The sequence below is a fragment of the Argiope bruennichi genome, chromosome 6, assembly GCF_947563725.1.
Source record: "Argiope bruennichi chromosome 6, qqArgBrue1.1, whole genome shotgun sequence".
NCBI classification, from domain to species: domain Eukaryota; kingdom Metazoa; phylum Arthropoda; class Arachnida; order Araneae; family Araneidae; genus Argiope; species Argiope bruennichi.
The window spans coordinates 81,056,461-81,074,795 of record NC_079156.1 but is presented as its reverse complement, the minus strand read 5'-3'; the positions used below and the strand labels follow the sequence as shown (position 1 = coordinate 81,074,795).

At 27.8% G+C, this 18,335-nt stretch overlaps 1 protein-coding gene across 1 annotated transcript in view; it reads left to right on the top strand.

The window, feature by feature from the left end:
• LOC129971413 (ATP-dependent RNA helicase DDX24-like) overlaps positions 1 to 4,978 on the top strand; it is a 28,153-nt gene extending 23,175 nt beyond the window's left edge. Inside the window, exons 12-15 of the mRNA XM_056085166.1 lie at positions 1,024 to 1,141; positions 2,715 to 2,889; positions 3,385 to 3,548; positions 4,842 to 4,978. Of these exons, the coding sequence (XP_055941141.1) occupies positions 1,024 to 1,141; positions 2,715 to 2,889; positions 3,385 to 3,548; positions 4,842 to 4,918 (534 nt within the window). The 3' untranslated portion in view covers positions 4,919 to 4,978. The remainder of the gene's footprint in view (positions 1 to 1,023; positions 1,142 to 2,714; positions 2,890 to 3,384; positions 3,549 to 4,841) is intronic.
• Positions 4,979 to 18,335: the final 13,357 nt, after the last annotated feature.

Below are 18,335 nucleotides of genomic sequence, written 5' to 3'. Positions count from 1 at the left end.
TATAAGGATTCCTTTCAAACAAGCACTCAGCACAGACTGATATTAGCCAGATCAGCTTGTGATATCATGACATTTACTTGCCACTCATTATGCGAGGTTTGACTGGAATTAATTTTTTAAACATATAATTAACTCTTGTGATATAAATATAGTTTTGGGGATCTCTTCCCCCTTCCATTTTAGTATACATATAGAGAGTGCATTCAGTGAAATTTTTTACTTTAATATTACTAAAAGAAATAAATAAAAATATATTTAAAAGGCTTTTTAGGACTAAAAATATATCTTATACGTTTCAGATTTTAAGTTTTACTTGAATCAGTATTTGCTTTAACTTTTATTTTAATTAAAATGAAATGAAAATAATTTTATTGTAATTATAGAACCATATTCACTTATTGAGTTAATATGAAAATGATTCTAGATTTTTTTTTTTTTTCCCCCTTCCTGAAATGTGATGATTTGTAGTTATGAACTTGAAAATTGTCACATTTCAATGCATTTTTGATTTGTTATTTTAAAAACTTCAAAAAACAAATTTTTATATAAATTTATAATTTTAAAAAATTATTTTTATTGGCACTAAATTTTAGATCATACGTAAAATTTCCTAGGGGAAAAATATCCTTTTTATTTTAACTTGAAGTTTGCTAATGTCACAGTTCCTTTAATCTAGACTTTAAAATTAAAATGTGAATAAAAATTTTAATTCACAATTTAAAGGTAAAGAAAGGATAAATAACTTTGTAATTACTATTTAAATTTGAAGCAAATTTCAAGTTGACCTTTGAAAATGTAACTTAAAAATTACTTTTATAGTTCTGTGGTTTCTTCATTTCAAAAACTGTCAATTTATGTGACACTACTCTTGTTCTGAATATTAAAATTGAATTTCTTGTATATTTCTGATTTGTTAGCAGTTTAATTATTTTCTGGCTTTTGATAAATAAAATATTTCTGATTTGTCAGCAGTTTAATTATATTCTGGCTTTTGATAAATAATAGAGATTTCTCTATTTTCAGACTTATGTTCACAGAAGTGGAAGAACAGCAAGAGCAGAAAAGGAGGGCTTAAGTTTATTGCTTATAGAACCACAAGAGGGATTACTGTACAAAAGAATTTGTAAAACATTAAGCAAAGGTACATTATTATGGAAGTACTCAAAATTTATTTAAAATAGAATAATCAAAGAATCAATTCCTTAGCCCAACCACTGGCCAGCTTTTACTTATTTTTGTTTTATATAGAATATATATATATATATGTCCTCAGTGATCGTCTATCTGACACTTCCCAATTTTGTTGGAAATAAAAAAAATACTAAAAAAATTGTATTTTCTGTATAAAAAGGGAAACTCCTGTAGAGATTCCCAGCCGCTATCACTGTACTAATTTGGTCTGTTTTTACTTCATTTGAAAAAATCATGGTGTTAAATCTATCCTTTTCCAAACTATGATTAACTTACTTTCCATTTTTGAAAGTTGTCGGAAAATAATGTTTTAACAGCTTTAATAAAGTGGACCAATTTCATCTTTTTTTTTTTTTCCAATTAATTTTTTATGTGCATATCTGATCAGTCAGAATATTCTATGTTTATTCTACATTTATTAATAGTACTTTCATTTAATGTGATAATGTGTAATTCATCAATGTTGGCTGATATTATTAAAGTAATATGGATGAGCATCTTTTTACCAAATGCAAATTATTATAACAAATATATTAAGTATAACAAATTACTTCAGTTATCTCTCCCATTCTCTGGGCAACCGGGTGGTAAGGTCTCAGCTTCAGAACAGGAGGGTTTCAGGTTCGATGCTCTAATCCACTGAATAACTGCCATGGGATGGGAGCGGGTCTGGTGCATGTTAAATTCATTGGATCCAAACATCCTCCTGCTGTTGTGGCATGGAAGTTTGGGGAGAAGGGTGCCAGCTTAGGTGTCTTCCTCTTCATCTGACCGCAGTTCAAAATTACAAGATCCGTCCCAAAATAGCCCTAGTATTGCTTTAAAATGGGGTGTTAATATAACTAAACTAAACTTTCTCATGCCTATTAATGAACTGGCAATTGATTTGTAATTCTAAATGTGTATGTTGACGACAGTTTAAATTAAGCAAATGGAATATTATTTACTATTTAGCAAAAAGCATTCTTATTTGCAATATATTAGTAATGTTTTGCAAATAGGCCAATCTATGACTTTTTTTTTAGATTTATCAAACTACGATTGACTTCCATATGAACTAATAGGAAAAAAGCTATACTCTCAATTAAATTATAAAATTATTTACAATATTTTACCTAGCATTCCTATTAACGTAAAAGAGTATTCTAGGGCCTATCCCTTCCAAATTTGGAGTGTTTAAAGTCAAAGCAAATCAAATCTATACTTTGCCCCTTTTTCAACTAATGGTGCTGTTTTGATGCAGAAAATGTTACTTTTACTCTTCATTATTCAATTTTGTAGTTCATTTCCACTAGATAATAAAAACAATTAGAAGATGATTGTTTTAAATGTAACTAATCAATTTTGAAATGTTTTCTCATAAATGAATCTCATGGATCTAGTTAACTTTAATTTTAGACTTCTTATTTGTTATTTTGGTGTATAAAGTATTTTAAGTATTTCTTACTATTTAAGAAATTTATGTATGTTAAATTAATTTTTTAAATCTTTTTATTCCCCCCCTCCCCCAATCTTTTTCCTAGAACAAGCAATTCCCAATTTTCCTGTAGATCACAAAATACTGAAACTGGTTAAAGAACGAGTGACACTTGCTCGACAAATCGATAAGTTGGAACACAGAATGAATCGCTTGAACGCCCAAAATCGTTGGTTTAAAAATGCTGCCAATGACATGGAAATTGATGTTGAAGAAGATTTGTATCCTTTTAATTAGTATTACATTTATTTGTTTATTTTCAATGAAGATTATTGATGCATGAGTTTTAAATCTTACTTTTTTAACTTTGTAATTTTTCATTCTAATTGTTTAAATAAGAAGTTATACTTCTTATGTAATTTATATAATTAATGAAAATAAATTCAATTGATACTCTAAAAAAATCATTACAGCAATTTTAAGGTGATATTTACATAAAAAAAATATTTTAAATGTTCTCTTTAAATGTTCTTTTTTATAAAAATGTAAAAGATATCGTATAAAAGATTTTCTATACATAAAAATGATTTTTAGATGTTTCATGTCATAAATTAAATTGAATACGAAGAAATTTTCACAATTATTATGTATACATTTTTAAGATACTTATTATAGGTAGGAAATATTATTTTATACAAGAAAATTAATTTTCCGAATTTCATTTATGTTTAGATTTGTTAAACTATTAATTTATGATTTCCTTGACTGCATTCAAGACTAAATGATATTGGTGATGAGCGTGAACAGGCTGCTAAAGCAAAGGAAGTCAAAGCACTTAGGAAACAACTGAAAGCTATGCTGTCAAAACCTATCATATCAAAAATATTAACGGGTTGTTTTCCTACAAAATCTGGAAAATTATTAAGCCCAAGCATCTATTGTAAGTTTTTACCTTTCTTTAATTCTTTGCATAAAGTATAATTTATTGTGGTTTAATATGAAACTTTTTGGCTTTGTATTATATGTTTAACTTTAATATTCATGGTTTCTTTCTAAATATCAGATTGTGCAGGATGCCTCTTGCTATAAAATATTATTTAAGAATAAGTCAGTTTATACTTTTCAAAAATCTGTAATTCCAATGACATTTGACAATCCAAACGACAATCTTTTTGCTATATAAAATAAAAACGTTATCTGGTATTTTGATCCATATGGTAGTAATATTTTTGTCCACTACCAATAATTACAAGAGCTGTCTAAAAAGTATCCGATCTCAAATTTCCCTGTGTGTGGTAATGATGCTAGAGTGGCGCCACTGTGCACAGTGGAAGATAATGTGCTTGCTTGAATTTTTTTTCTGTATTTGAGCATGTCAGCCACTGCCTGTTAAGTAGAGTGCTGTCATATGTGTTAGTTGAATTTTTTATTTCTCTCAAGATGACTGGACAAGTTGCGCAAAGATACTGCATCAAAATTTGTTAAAAGCATGGTGATTCTCAAAGTGAAACTATTTATAAGATTCAGCAAAAGTTTGGAGATGGTATTATGGGAATAATACCAATGAAAAAGTGGTTTAACCAATTCTAAAATGGTTGTGACAGCAGAAATGAACACCATTCCAAAAGAAGCCTTCCAGGAGTGTTTAAAGCAGTGGAATGATAGGTGGGCTAAGTGTGTGAATGTACAAGGGGCCTACTTTGAAGGGGATTAGAATCACAATTTCATAACATAAGTAATATATTTTCCTGGCTAAAGGTCGGATACTTTTTAGAAAGCCCTCATACAGCATCAATGAAAGAGTATAGTTAAGAATTGATAAATATATCATAAAGTGAAGAATGGAAACAAGAACTGTTTTGTTTGTTTACTGCTTGTAGAATTTCCTGAGCTCAAAGAATAGCAAATTTATCATTACTGATGTATCATTTTATCTTTTAAAACTAATCTTTATCTTTATCAAAATAAAAAAAAATCATAATGAATAATTTGAAGAAGGAATTTGAAATGTCTTTAAGAAGCACTGTGTATGCTACTTCCCTTTTCAATGGATGCCAAAATGGTTTAAGAAAAAGATTGTAGTTATTCTTTAGTAGATGTATTATTCTATTTTAATACTTTGAACCCTCTTTCACAAAATATAATTTTGTAGGTATGTTTTTAAATATATTTTATTCTAATTTTTTAAAGTAAAATATATTTATTGTAATTGTGGTATATTTTATTATTGTAGGTCCTCAAAAAGCTGTAGAAGCTGTAAAATCGAAAGAAAGCTGTAGAAAGAAAAATCGAAAGAAAAAACAAATATAAAATATTGTTTTATTTATGTATATGTTTTCTTAAATAAAAAAAAATATATATTTAATAAAATTGTTAAGCTTTTTATACATTAGAAATTTTTCAGCTATTTTTTAAAATTTATAAATGATAAAAAAATATTCATTTAAAAATAATAAATATTCAAATGGTCAATGGAAGTTAAAAAAATAAATTGAAATTAGTTTAAGAATTAATGTTTATTTATTTTTATCAAATTTTCCTTTCTAACATTTTGCTACAAATTATTTGTTTACTTATTAAGAAAAATAAATTTAAAATATTTACAAATCTAATTAATTATAATATGCCAAAATCATGTGTGCGATGATAGCAATAATCTTTCCAAACATTCCTTTTATTAGAAAAATAATTAGAATAGAATGTTTATTGTCCCCTGAAAATTGCCTTAATGAAAAGAAATTTTGCAACTCTTCTCTTTAAAACCCATCATAAATCAAGCAGTTTAACATTATTTACTTATAATATCAATATTGCTGGTTCTCTAAATATATTACAAAAAGAAAAGTCTTGAATAAAGAATGTTTTTGTAAGAATAGTATTAAAATTTATCATAAGTTCTTACCATTTAAAGAGAACCAACCTTTAGTACCAATTTCTTGTAATAAAAATTTGTTTTATGCTACCAATAGACTAGAAATTGTTGTGCAGCAAGCAGTTATTGATATTCAAATCAAAATCAGCTTTTTTCTCCAGTTCATTTTTTCCAAATTTATAAAATTTCCTTTGACAATTATCTCCAAAATACTGGGAGTTTATGAAGTAGTAGTTGCTATTTCTTTTTATTGCAAAATATAAAATGATATTCATGGATGAACATAAAAAGTTACCTATGTGCGGAGAGAAAACACATTAATAAAGGATTTTGTATTATATAACTGTTTGAGACAAGAAACATTAATCTGAGAATTTTGCTAATGATAGTATGAATTTTAGCTTTATCCTCCTCTTTTGTATCTTAAAACGTTTCTTTTGAAACAAGTTATTAAGTTCGCAATTTTTTTTCTAAAGAATTTGTATAACCTATGTGCAAAGGTTATAACTTTTTCCTTCTGTCTATCTAAAAGTACATTTCAGTATTATTTCACATATACTTTTTTTTTTTTTTTTAGGTAAAGGAAAAAAAAAATATTTTTTATAAAATGTTAGTAAATTAAAAAATTTCTATTTTTTTTTCTTGTCCAGGGTGCGTAGTGTCATGGAAAGTGCTTAATTTTCTCTTGAAGAAAAAGAAAGCTTTTTGATTTGTTTTGCTTTCCCCCAAGTTGAATATGGTAATTCGGAATCATGGTCCTACAGGCTTGTTACCGGATGTATCAATAAAAAAAGCCCAACAAAGCTTAATGATCCCCCCCCCTTTCTTAAACAATGTGCATTGCCATTTATTAAAATATTGGAATAGTTGTCTGAAATGGGCAGGTCGAAATGGGTACAATACCATATTTATTGCGAATCGAAAAACATTCTAATTTCAATTCATGTTTTAGATGTTAAGAATTTATTAAGTCATGGATGGTAAGTATATATTTAAAGTTTTATGTGCTGTTAAAGAAGAATATGCAATATGGACCGATCAACGGAAAATATGAAAATAGCTGGGTGAATTTGATGAACTAAAACGATATATCGAATTTGGGAAAAGGTGCTTTAAAAACATAACATATTCGATCATCATTCGCATTAATATGTCGTTTTGGAGGAATCGGTTGGACGACCTACTACAGGTATTTAACTGTACTATATTGAATTGTAATTAATTGCAGTATGTAATTACGTTAATCAATCGCGTGTAATCTTGTATTATGAAATTTTAACTTGAAGCCTTAAATTTCAATGATCGTGATATTTTTCGCGGTGTTTTTGTATGTCCTCATCCATTTGAGCATTATTATTTGTTAGACTAATTTGGCCAAATTTGTTTTGATTAAGAAAAAAGGAAACTGCTGGATAAAGTACTTAAATATTTTTAAAGAAATAAAAAGAAGTTTTTTACAATTTTTTTTTTCTTCTAGATTTAGGTTTTATCATTTTATTAAGATTTTTATTCTTTTTATAACTCTTATAGAATTTTTTTTCCCAACGAAATATCTCTTTATATATAAAGTCTTGACCTGAGCCACACCCAGCATAAAACCATTGAAGTTAGAAGCATGAACGTGGGAAAGTTATATTTTGGGAATTAGAGGTACACTAAGAACGGTTATCTCAAACTTGTAATTCGAAATTTAATTAAAAAATAGAATTTTAATGTGTTTTTATCCTAATATCTAAGCATATTATCGCATAAAAATTACTTTAACACCAGTTTAAAGTTTAAAAATAAATAATTAATAAAAAATTTGTTTGGTTGAATGTAATTTTTTAAAAATAATTTCTGAGAAATTAGTTTTGGACAAAGTTTATAACAAAGATTTGTATTATGTTGTAATTCAAAATGATATTGCTTCTTCGAATCGTTGAATCACATTATTCTGCAGCTGTTAAAATTGTAGTAAAAGAAGAAAAATGCTTTCTTTGCTTTTATTTAAACTTAACATCTGTCAAATTTTGAGCCAAATCCAACAAGAGGTTCACAGCATATCGGTCTCTACTTTTGAGAAATATGTAAACTCAATGACTCAAAACTGTGGTGACTTAAATATATCAAATTTGAAATGTAATTTTGTGACTATAAGTGTAGTTTTTAATCAAATTTTTGTTTTAATCAATTGGGAAGAATGCATCTAAAACCGAAATTCGCTTTCGGTTCAACTGCACGTCAGAGATTAATCTCAAAACAATTGCCGACGATCACACGATAGAATCAGTTAAAATATTTAATTCGCGTCTACTGTTAATATTCTGTAACTATTGTAGCCATGACACACAAGGCATGTCCTGGCAATATGAAAATAAGTTTTGGGGAGACTCTTTGGCTGATCTATTTCCGTTTTGCTTCTGTGGCGGATTGTGATGAGCGAGGATAGAACCTGGGACCTTGTGGTTCGCAGCCCAGTAACATGACCACAATACAAAAGTAATTTCCCTTGTTTCGTAGCTGTTATCTGGCTTATAAGCTTTTCACCACAGTACTCTCCCTCAGTGAGTGGGAAGTGAGACGAACGATATGGCTGTTGTGTGGTGATGTTGTCAGACTCATTTGACGCAGCAATCTAAAGTCGTCAGACTCACTTGGCGCAGCAACCACTCACCCACACACGCTGGCCATAACGCATGGCGTTACTCAAATGGGTACAGGCGCATTAGAATCAACAGCTAATACATCACCACTCAATAGCCATATCGTTCGTCTCACCTCCGACTCATTGGAGGGAAAGTTTATAAGCCAGTTAACAGCTACGCTACACGAGCAATTGCTTTTGTATTGTGGTCTTGTTACTCGGCTGCGAACCATAAGGTCCCAGGTTCTATCATCGCATTCCAATCCACCACACTTCTAACTACAGAACTTTTTTGACTTTTGGTGTATATTGGTATGAATTTGCTTCCGTTATTTATGAAAACTCGGTGTTAAAGCATTTTCATTTCTTTGTAAAATATATATAACGTTTCTTCTGTCATTTTTTTTAAGTAAGAATTTTTGCTTATAGGTTAAAAAGTAGGTTTTCATTAAATATCAGGAAAGATAAACGTTCAAAAAAGACTTTTACTACAGTTTAGAAATAAGAGACAATAAGACAATTTCTTTTTTACCCTATAATTTGTGAATGTTATTATTATTTTATAATAAAAAACTTATTTAGAATATGGAATTGTTCTATCATCAATTTCATGGCAGATTTTCCAGTCATATGTGTGATAGCCATAGGAATGCTTAAGTCTTATAAGATTGCAAATAAAATTATTTAATAGAATGAGACATTGCAGGGATAAAATAAAATAAATCTTTCCATTCCAGCCCTGTTGGATCTAAATTGTTTTTGCTTATATAAAAATCAAATACAAAATTTGTGGTCATGCTGTGTTCCCACATCACTATCGATATTTTCAGAAATGTATCTATCTGATGATTTATTTTAATTTTAAGAAATATTGGAAAAGTTCACAGATCTTTATTGTGAATCTTATAAAATATGACTTGTTGTTGACGTAAAAAGTTTGTTTTGATAATTTTTTTTTCATTTTTATGATTATTTCTTCTATGCTTTTGTAAAATCCAAAAAAGGCATAATTTTACAATAGTAGATGTTGCACAAATACAGAAATAAATATTAAAATTTTTAAAAAAAATGAGCATTTAAAATTAATTTTTCAATAAAAAATAACATTATTATAAAACAAATATATATATATATATATATATATATATATATATATATATGCAGTTTATTAATGCATACTTATACAAGGATGCTTAAAAAGTACTTAATTTTTGCAACAGTTTCTCACTACGCACCCTGTTATCACTATATTTATAAACTCAAAACAAGAGATTATTTTGCTAGATTCTAGTAAATATACTATGCTATATAAAACATCGCTCTTAAAAGGATTATTTTAATTAATAAAAAAGTATTTTATTCTCAGTTTAAAATATATAGGATATACACTCTAATAGTGACCCAGTAGCTAACTTCTGAATTATTAGAATCTGTATATACTTCCAATTGGTAAAATATTTTTAATGACATGAAGTTATTACATTTTATATTGTCTCATTTGATAAATAGACTGACGAAAGTATTACTGTCTAAATTTTACTCAGTCCCAATCATATTTTATAAAATATTCTTGGCACATTTAATATTAAAAAAGAAGAAAAAAACTTATGAAACCGACCAAATTACAGAATTTTTAATATCATTATTTTAGACTATTTCAAAGGATGTTCATGGAAGATCCTCCAATCTCTGGACTTCTAAAAGAAACAATGACAGTTGATTTACTTTAAATATTGAAATTTTAAGCTTTGTTATTCAGTAAATTTTGGCATAGTGAAATTTCTTAGTTTGAAGTATTTTATTAAATACTAGCCGCCTTTGGCGACCAGCCGGTTCGCCAATATTAATGTTCATTTAATTTTTAATAATTAAATAGATTGAACCGGAGTTTTACCCCCTTCTTCGCCCAGTTGCGATAACGCGCCAAAGCTGGCAATCTTTATTATGCACTATAATTGAATACCTGCTCCTTTGCTTTTGAACATTTCGCTAGGCCGTTGTTGGCGATTTTTAAAAATTGCGGGGGTTTACTCCGGCAGGGGGTTAAACTCCGGTCGTACCATTAAATATTTTACGCAATTCCAACTTTAATAGATTCTTCATCAAAATATTTTAAAACTTCAAATTTTAATAGTCATATAATTCACTCATAATATTATAAAGGCCTTCAGTCATAACGTAATATGTATCTGTCTCATTTTCTGTTACCTCACGTAGAATTTATGTTTTAAATTAAAGTGTAAATGATTAATCTGCAATTAATATAATAATATTTTTTACTGAAACAAAGCATTTTTTTTAATAATATGATTGCTGATAACAGAGTCACTGAGCGTTTAAACTTTATGGGCACTAAAGAATATCTTTCTTAATTTATGTAATATTTCAAGAATTTGTCAACAAAATTTTCTCAGATTCATCATGAACAGATCGATTCATTAACAATGTTTCATTTTAAATGCATCAAACACTAAGAAAATAAAATGAATCGTTTAAAATAATCGGTCGAAAACAGGTTTAAAAAAACTACTTAAAAAAACGATGTACTTGAAACTATAAGCATATACAAAAAATATATAACTAACATAAATACGATTTATTTACAAAAGTATGCAACTAACCTACAAATAATTTAAAACATCCGTTGATAATGGTTGCCATGTCAACAGTCAGAACACATGCGTGAATTTTCTTCGCCAGTTACGGTAACGGAAATGCGTGAATTTTTCTACGCCAGTTGGGGTAACTCTATGTAGATTAGACATTTTTAATTTCCTTTATTCTGTGTTATTTTAATTCAAAAGTACTTCAGAATGAATCTGAAACATGGATTAATTAACAATGTTTAATTTTAAATGCATCAAACATTAAGAAAATAAACAGAATCGTTTGAAATAATCGGCCGAAAATTTTTAACCCTAGCCTCATTACTGTTGGGAGAAAAAATCTTACTCATTTGGCGGTGGGGAAAATTGAAGACTTTTTTGGCGGGAAAGTTAGTTTTTAATTAATAATTAAAATTCTAATTCAAAAAAAGGGACCCCAGGTGCACATTCCCGACCTCTAAGGTATACATGTACCAAATTTGGTAGCTGTATGTCAAATGACCTTGCCTGTAGAGCGCCAACACACACACACATTGAGCTTTATTATAAGTATAGATATAGATATAGATGTCTTTTTGTTTTTAACACAAACGAAAAAGAGAAAAAATTATTCTAAGAATTTGTGTAAAGCAGGTGTTTTTATTAAATTTTTTTTAATGCAAACGAAGAAGGGAAAAAAATTATTCTAAAAAATTGGGTAAAGCAGTTGTTCTGTCTTACAGACGACTTTTCCTTTTCCAGCTCTGTTCCCATGGAGACAGGCGCATGCGCAGTTTGTCTAGGATTTTGATACGTTTTTTTTTTTTTTTTTTATGTTTAGTTGTTTTTTTAAAGCAAGCGAAAAAGGAAAAAAATTATTCTAAAAAAATTGGGTAAAGCAGGTGTTCTTATTAAATAAGTAATTTTTTTTAAAAATGAAACGAAAAAGGGGAAAAGTTATTCTATAAAATTGGGTAAAGCAGATGTTCTGTCTCAGAAATTTCTTTTCCCTTTTCAGCTGTGTTGCCATAGAAACCAGCGCACAGCTGTTTACACGTTTATGTTTAGCTATTCAGATTTTATAATGTCTAATCAGAGTAACGGTGAATATCAGTGTGTTCGTGTTCGTCAATAAATGTTAATTTTTTTAATAACATGATTAACAAAAACAGAGTCACTGAGCATTTAAACTTTATGGGTACTAAAAAATATCTTTCATAATTTATGTAATATCTCAAGAATTTGTCGACCAGCCGGTTCGCCAATCTTAATGTTCGTTAAAATTTTAATAATTAAATATTTTATGCAATTCCTACTTTAATAGCTTCTTCATCAAAATATTTTAAAACTTCAAATTTTGATTGTCATATAATTCATTCATAATATTATAAAGGATTCAGTTATAACGTAATATGTATCTCTCTATTTTTTTGTTAGCACCCGTAGAATTTATGCTTTAAATTAAAGTGGAAAGAATTAATTTTCAATTAATATAATAATATTTTTTACTGAAACGAAGCATTTTTTTTTATAATCTGATTACTGAAAATAGAGTCACTCAGCGTTTAAACTTTATGGGCACTAAAAAATATCTTTTTTAATTTATGTAATATCTCAAGAATTTGTCAATAAAATTTTCTTAGATTCATCATGAACAGATCGATTCATTAACAATGTTTAATTTTAAATGCATCAAACACTAAGAAAATAAAACGAATCGTTTAAAATAAACGGTTGAAAACGGATTTAAAAAAAAAAAAAACTACTTAAAAAACGATGTACTTAAAACTATAAGCATATACAAAAAATATATAACTAACATAAATACATTTTAATTACAAAAGCATACAGCGAACCTAAAAATAATTTAAATCCAGTCCGCATCTGTTGATAATAATTGTCAACATAATGCGCATGCGTGAATTTTCAACGCCAGTTACGTAACGTAAATACGTGATTTTTTTCTACGCCAGTTGGGGTAACGCTATGCGGATTAGAAATTTTTAATTTCCTTTATTCTGTTTTATTTTAATTCAAAAGTACTTCAGAATGAATCTGAAAGATCGATTCATTAAAAATGTTTAATTTTAAATGCATCAAACATTAAGAAAATAAACAGAATCGTTTGAAATAATCCGCCGAAAAATATTAACCCTAGCCTCATTACTGTTGGGAGAAAAAAAACTGAAGCCTTACTCATTTGGGGGAAAAGTTGGCGGTGGGAAAATGGAAGTTTTTTTGGCGGGAAAGTTAGTTTTTAATTAATAATTAAAATTCTAATTAAAAATTCGAAAAAAGGAACCCCAGGTGCACATTCCCAACCTCCAAGGTATACATGTACTAAATTTGGTAGCTGTATGTCAAACGGTCTGGCCTGTAGAGCGCCAACACACACACACATTGAGCTTTATTATAAGTATATAGATAAGTAATATAGTAATGTAAAAATTTAAATTTCCTAATTTTTTGATAGTACATTAATTAGCTCAAATAACATTAAATTTCATAAATAACAAAATTTTTATATTCGCTCATTTAAAGCTTTTTTCAAATGCAAAATATATGCCTATTACTAATAGTTTAATTGAGCCCAACAGGTAATTTTTTAAAATTGTTACTATATATAGTTGGGAAGGATCAAGTAGAAAAATGTAATTTTAGATTGTTTTTGTTTCTTGACACTTGGTTTTTATAAAACATTTTCATCTAATTATTAAATGTAAGCATAAAAAAGATCTGTGTATTGATTTATTTTAATATTGAGGTTCAGAAAATGTTAAGTCGATGGACCATAAGAATCATGTTTATGAAATATTAGATTATTTTTTCCCCAAAAAAATTTCAAATAAATATATTAATATGAATTATTTACTTTAGAAGTGCTTGAAAAATAGGAAAGGCTGATTCCGATTTCTTTGAGATTAAAAAATATGAGAGAGATGATTTTTTACGAAAAATTCATTTGATTGTGCAGTGTCTAGGGTGAGAAATATATACAGAGAGTTATCAAAATAATGGTAAAGTGTATAAAAATGTATTAAGTTGCATGGCGACTTTTGGAATGCGATACAGCTTCGATACACCTGGGAATCGTTCAAGTGCTGAATAGTGTTTAGAGGAATGTTGTGCTATTCTTCATGGAGATATTGTGAAAATTCTGGTTGAGATGCTTGTGGAGGATATCAATTCGAATTGAACACTCTAAAATAAACCATAATGGTTTGATTATATTGAGGTCTGAGGACAGTACAGACTAAAGTAAATGCTTCATTTCATTCTCGGGTTCAACATACCACAAATGGATAAGTCCCATTGTATAAGTAGGAGCATTATCACTCAAGAAAATTCTATCTCTTAAGGAAGCTACGTCTGAATCATCGATGGACCTGGTCAGCTAAAACTTCTTTTACTTCTCCCCAGTAATTCTTTTCAGGTTTACAATTAGGCCAGCAGAAAATCATAACATGCCTTCATACCATGACAGATCTACTACCATGCTTCACAGACAAACATGTTCATATACTCATGTAAGTGTCCTCCAAATGTGCACCCGTTCTGTTATTAAGAAAATTGTGAAAGATCGTTCGTGTGACTATATAACTATCTTCCACTTGACCAGATTTTGTGGTTATGGCAAAATTGTAGATAACGCTTGGCATTAACATCTCTGAAAAGTGGCTTGGGAATTGCTGTTATGCCGTAAATGTCTTATTTATGAAGGAGCCTCCTAACTATAATTATTGACATTAAAGAATTAAATTACAAATGTGCTTAATCTGTGATCACTTTGATTTCTTTTTAGACATTATAATCCATCTGCTTCAATACCTATCAGTGTCTTTCGTTTAGCTTCTCCTTCCATCCTTTATTTTGATATGTTATGTACACTATCATAATTTAATTTTAACACTGTACCTCTATAAATATAAAAGCTCGGCTGTTTCGGTCACAGTTACTATAGCTTGTCAGACTCCTATGATTTGGTCTCTCTGCAAGTCTACAAGGTCTGACAGTTTATGCTTTTGACAAAAACCCAAATGTATACAACTTCATTAAAGTTGCGTTACTTCTACTGCAATGAAGTAACTTTAGTATTAAAAAAAGTGATAGCTAGGATTTTATTTTAATGCTTATGAAATGAATTCTTATATGTCATTCTATTCACAGGTGTTTCATTATTTTGATAACTACCTGTATGTGTCTCTATAGTATACCTACATAGTATATGAGATTGAGGTATTTAGATATGCAAAAATATAACTTTTCTCAGCCTTGAAAAGAAAAGTGAAAATTTGGATAAAATAAGGACAAGATGGTGTTACTCTTGAAGTTCTCAGTAATCGTTTATATTCCAGCTTTTGCCTTGTTAAATCGAAAAATTATTAAATGAACAACTTCTTATTATATTCACTTATAAATCAGTAACGGTCTGATGAAATAAATTCATTTGGAAATGACATTAGCCCACTATAATTTGGAAATATTAGTATGGCATCACATATATTTTCTGAATGCCGTTTGAAAGAGATATCAGAATTGTATCTTGTAAAGAGTGCATTAATTTTTTTTTATTGTATATCTCAATTCACATGCCACGCTTTGAAAAAATTCTCTCTAAAAACAATAAATGTGTGAAAAGAAAAAATAATTCATATTTTGTGATAAGAGAAATGCAAACAAAATTATCTTTGTTTTTTATTAAAAAAAGGTTACACAATTATTATTCATAGTACTTTTCACATTCTGCTTCAGTAAACAATTTTGTTTTGTTTTTTTCCTGAAAATAAGATATAACCACATGTAATGAAATGTTTATGTAACAATTTGAATTTCTAACTAATCATACACAAATATCAAACGTGACAAACATATCAAACACAATATCAGTGACAAAAAACACCAGTTTCCAAACATTCAAACAACTTAGAAAATTTCATGAAATTTTCATTCAAAAACCATCGCATTTAAAGTACAAAACCAGGAAACATTCACAAAAAAAAATTGAAACACAATAAGCTCATATTACATTCAGACTGATATGGTGAATTAAGCACAAATGCAAAACTACATCAAGCATTTTGTTAGACTAACAAATCTTTATATCTCCAAATGCGCCTGAAGAATGGGTATGATAATTAATTCGTGGAATACCTCAAAAACTTTGGGATATCTCACTAAGATTATAAAATCTCACACAATGCTAACTATTTCAAAAAAGTATTTTTTAATTAATGTTATTAGAAATTTCTAAAATCATAATTATAAATAAGAATGTTTTTGTCCCATTCAATTAACATTATATACAATGTTATTTGTAAGCCATTATAACAATTTATAAAATATGATGACAATATTTTCAAAGAAAGTATTTATATTGACTCTTGAACTTTATTCATTGTTCGGTTCCAAACTTGGAGTAAGTTAAATATTTAATTACAATCATATAAAGGAAAACATTTTTTTTTATCGTAGTTGGTTAGAATTATTAATTACTGTAAGATAAAAAATGATCTGGAAAATAGAAGTATTACAATGTAATGAAATTACAGAAAAAGTTCTGGTTATTTTTTTAAGGATAATTTGAAATCAAACATACAACAGTTACAATACTTGATGTAAAAAATGTATAAAAGGAAGTATCATAGAAAAAATGGGTTCTAAAATCTTTAAAAAGGATTATTTAAAATATATAATATTTGTTGGTCCCTTTACATAACATTAAATCTAATAAGAGCAAACAGGAGGATTATTAGATATAAAATACCAAATGCATTTGGAGATATGAAGTTACATACAAGCATGTAGTATATATGAACATTGGCATACCTAATTATTAAAGCAGTATTATATTTAATTCTCCAGGATTAGAGCACAATGCATTCTAAAACTTTGCCATAAATCTGGAAAGAGTTTTAAAGTATTTTAACGTTCTAAAGATGTGCTGAAAAATATAAACAACTATGAAGCACTTATTATTCTTTTCTTCTTCTTGTCACATACATGTTGAAGAATAGTACATTTATGAGCAAGCATTTTCATATAAGGCATATCAGCATAATGGAAGTACCATATTTTAAAATTGAACATTTTTCTAAAATTAAACTAAGAATCCTTGCTCATGACAAAAAAAAAAAAAAAAAAAAAAAATGTTCATATATATAATGTAATGATATCTCTTTATTTAAATCTTAATTTTTAATTTAAATTAGCCCATGTTTCTTTATTCTAAAATATTCTCATATTTCCTGATCCAAATCCCACTTTTTTATTCAATTATTTCTAACACGCTCTCTAAAAAAATTGCTGGCTCTTTTGTTTTCCACGCCACAAATGATGGGATAAAAATCTCTAATACCTATGCATTTCTTTCACAGATACTTAAGATTCCCTTTCCTATGTCAACATGTGTCAAAGAAATCCCGGAATCTCAATGTAAAATAAACAAAGAAAAAATTTCTGTCACTTTGTGGTTTTCTTTTGATATGAATGGAGCGTTTTACTTTTGTCTGTGTACAAATCATGCCTTACACAAAAAAATAAATAAATTGAAGTTAAATTCCAAAAATTTTGTCTTCTTGTCCATAATCTTTCTATAAACAAAAAATGCACAATATGTTAGAAGAAATAATATAAAAAATAATTTCATAATATACAGAAACCCACATACTTCTAAGTAAAAATTATCTTTACAAAAAATTGCAGAATTGTTTTTTAACTTTATTCTAGTGAAATGTTTTGCTTGGTACCCATTAGCAAATACATAGAGCACTTTACTCTACAACAACAATCCTCTAAAGAGTCCTATATTTTAAAAAAATACAATTTGGATATGGTTACCAAAAGCAAAATCAATTATGCTGATATGCTATCTATACAACAATAATTCTGTATATTTACATAAAATAAGTATTTAACACTCTATAAATATACACTTTTTAATATTTATGCAAAATATTGTGAAATGATCAATACATAAAATAATATTTTAATTATTTTTGTCCTATAATTTTGTCTTGATATCTTAAAATGCCAAAAGCAAACTTTTAAAAACTATGCAAGACTTTAAAAGAATTTTATTATCACAATAAAATTACATGCCATTCTACTAGGAAACTGTTAGGAAATTCAACTGAAATTTACATTCATATACAATAATTCAAAACAATTTCTTGGAACTGATTAAATTTCTATTTAGTATTATTCCCAAGTAATGAAATTAATAATCAAATCCTTTTTTCCAGTAAAAGCAAACAAATTAACAAAATTCATGTAGAAAAGGGCAAGCTTATAACATTTTAACTCAACAAATTTTATATGTTGATTATGATATTTTATTTAAAGATATTATTTATTTTACACATCCTAAAAAATCATTATATTATTTCATACATATTCAAAACACTCATTTGATTTCAGTTGAGTATATAAAATTACTTAACAAGTCACCTGTTAGTTTTAATTACCTCTTTTTAGATTAAGAATTTTTTTATTTTAAAATCTGGGTTGTAACTATGAAGAAACACATTTCAAACAAATAAGTTAAACATTTTAAGAGAATAATAGGGATATATTTCATTGTCAACATGTAAAATAGTAAATCAAACAGAATTATTCAAATTTTAATTTTTTAAATTGTATGTGTAG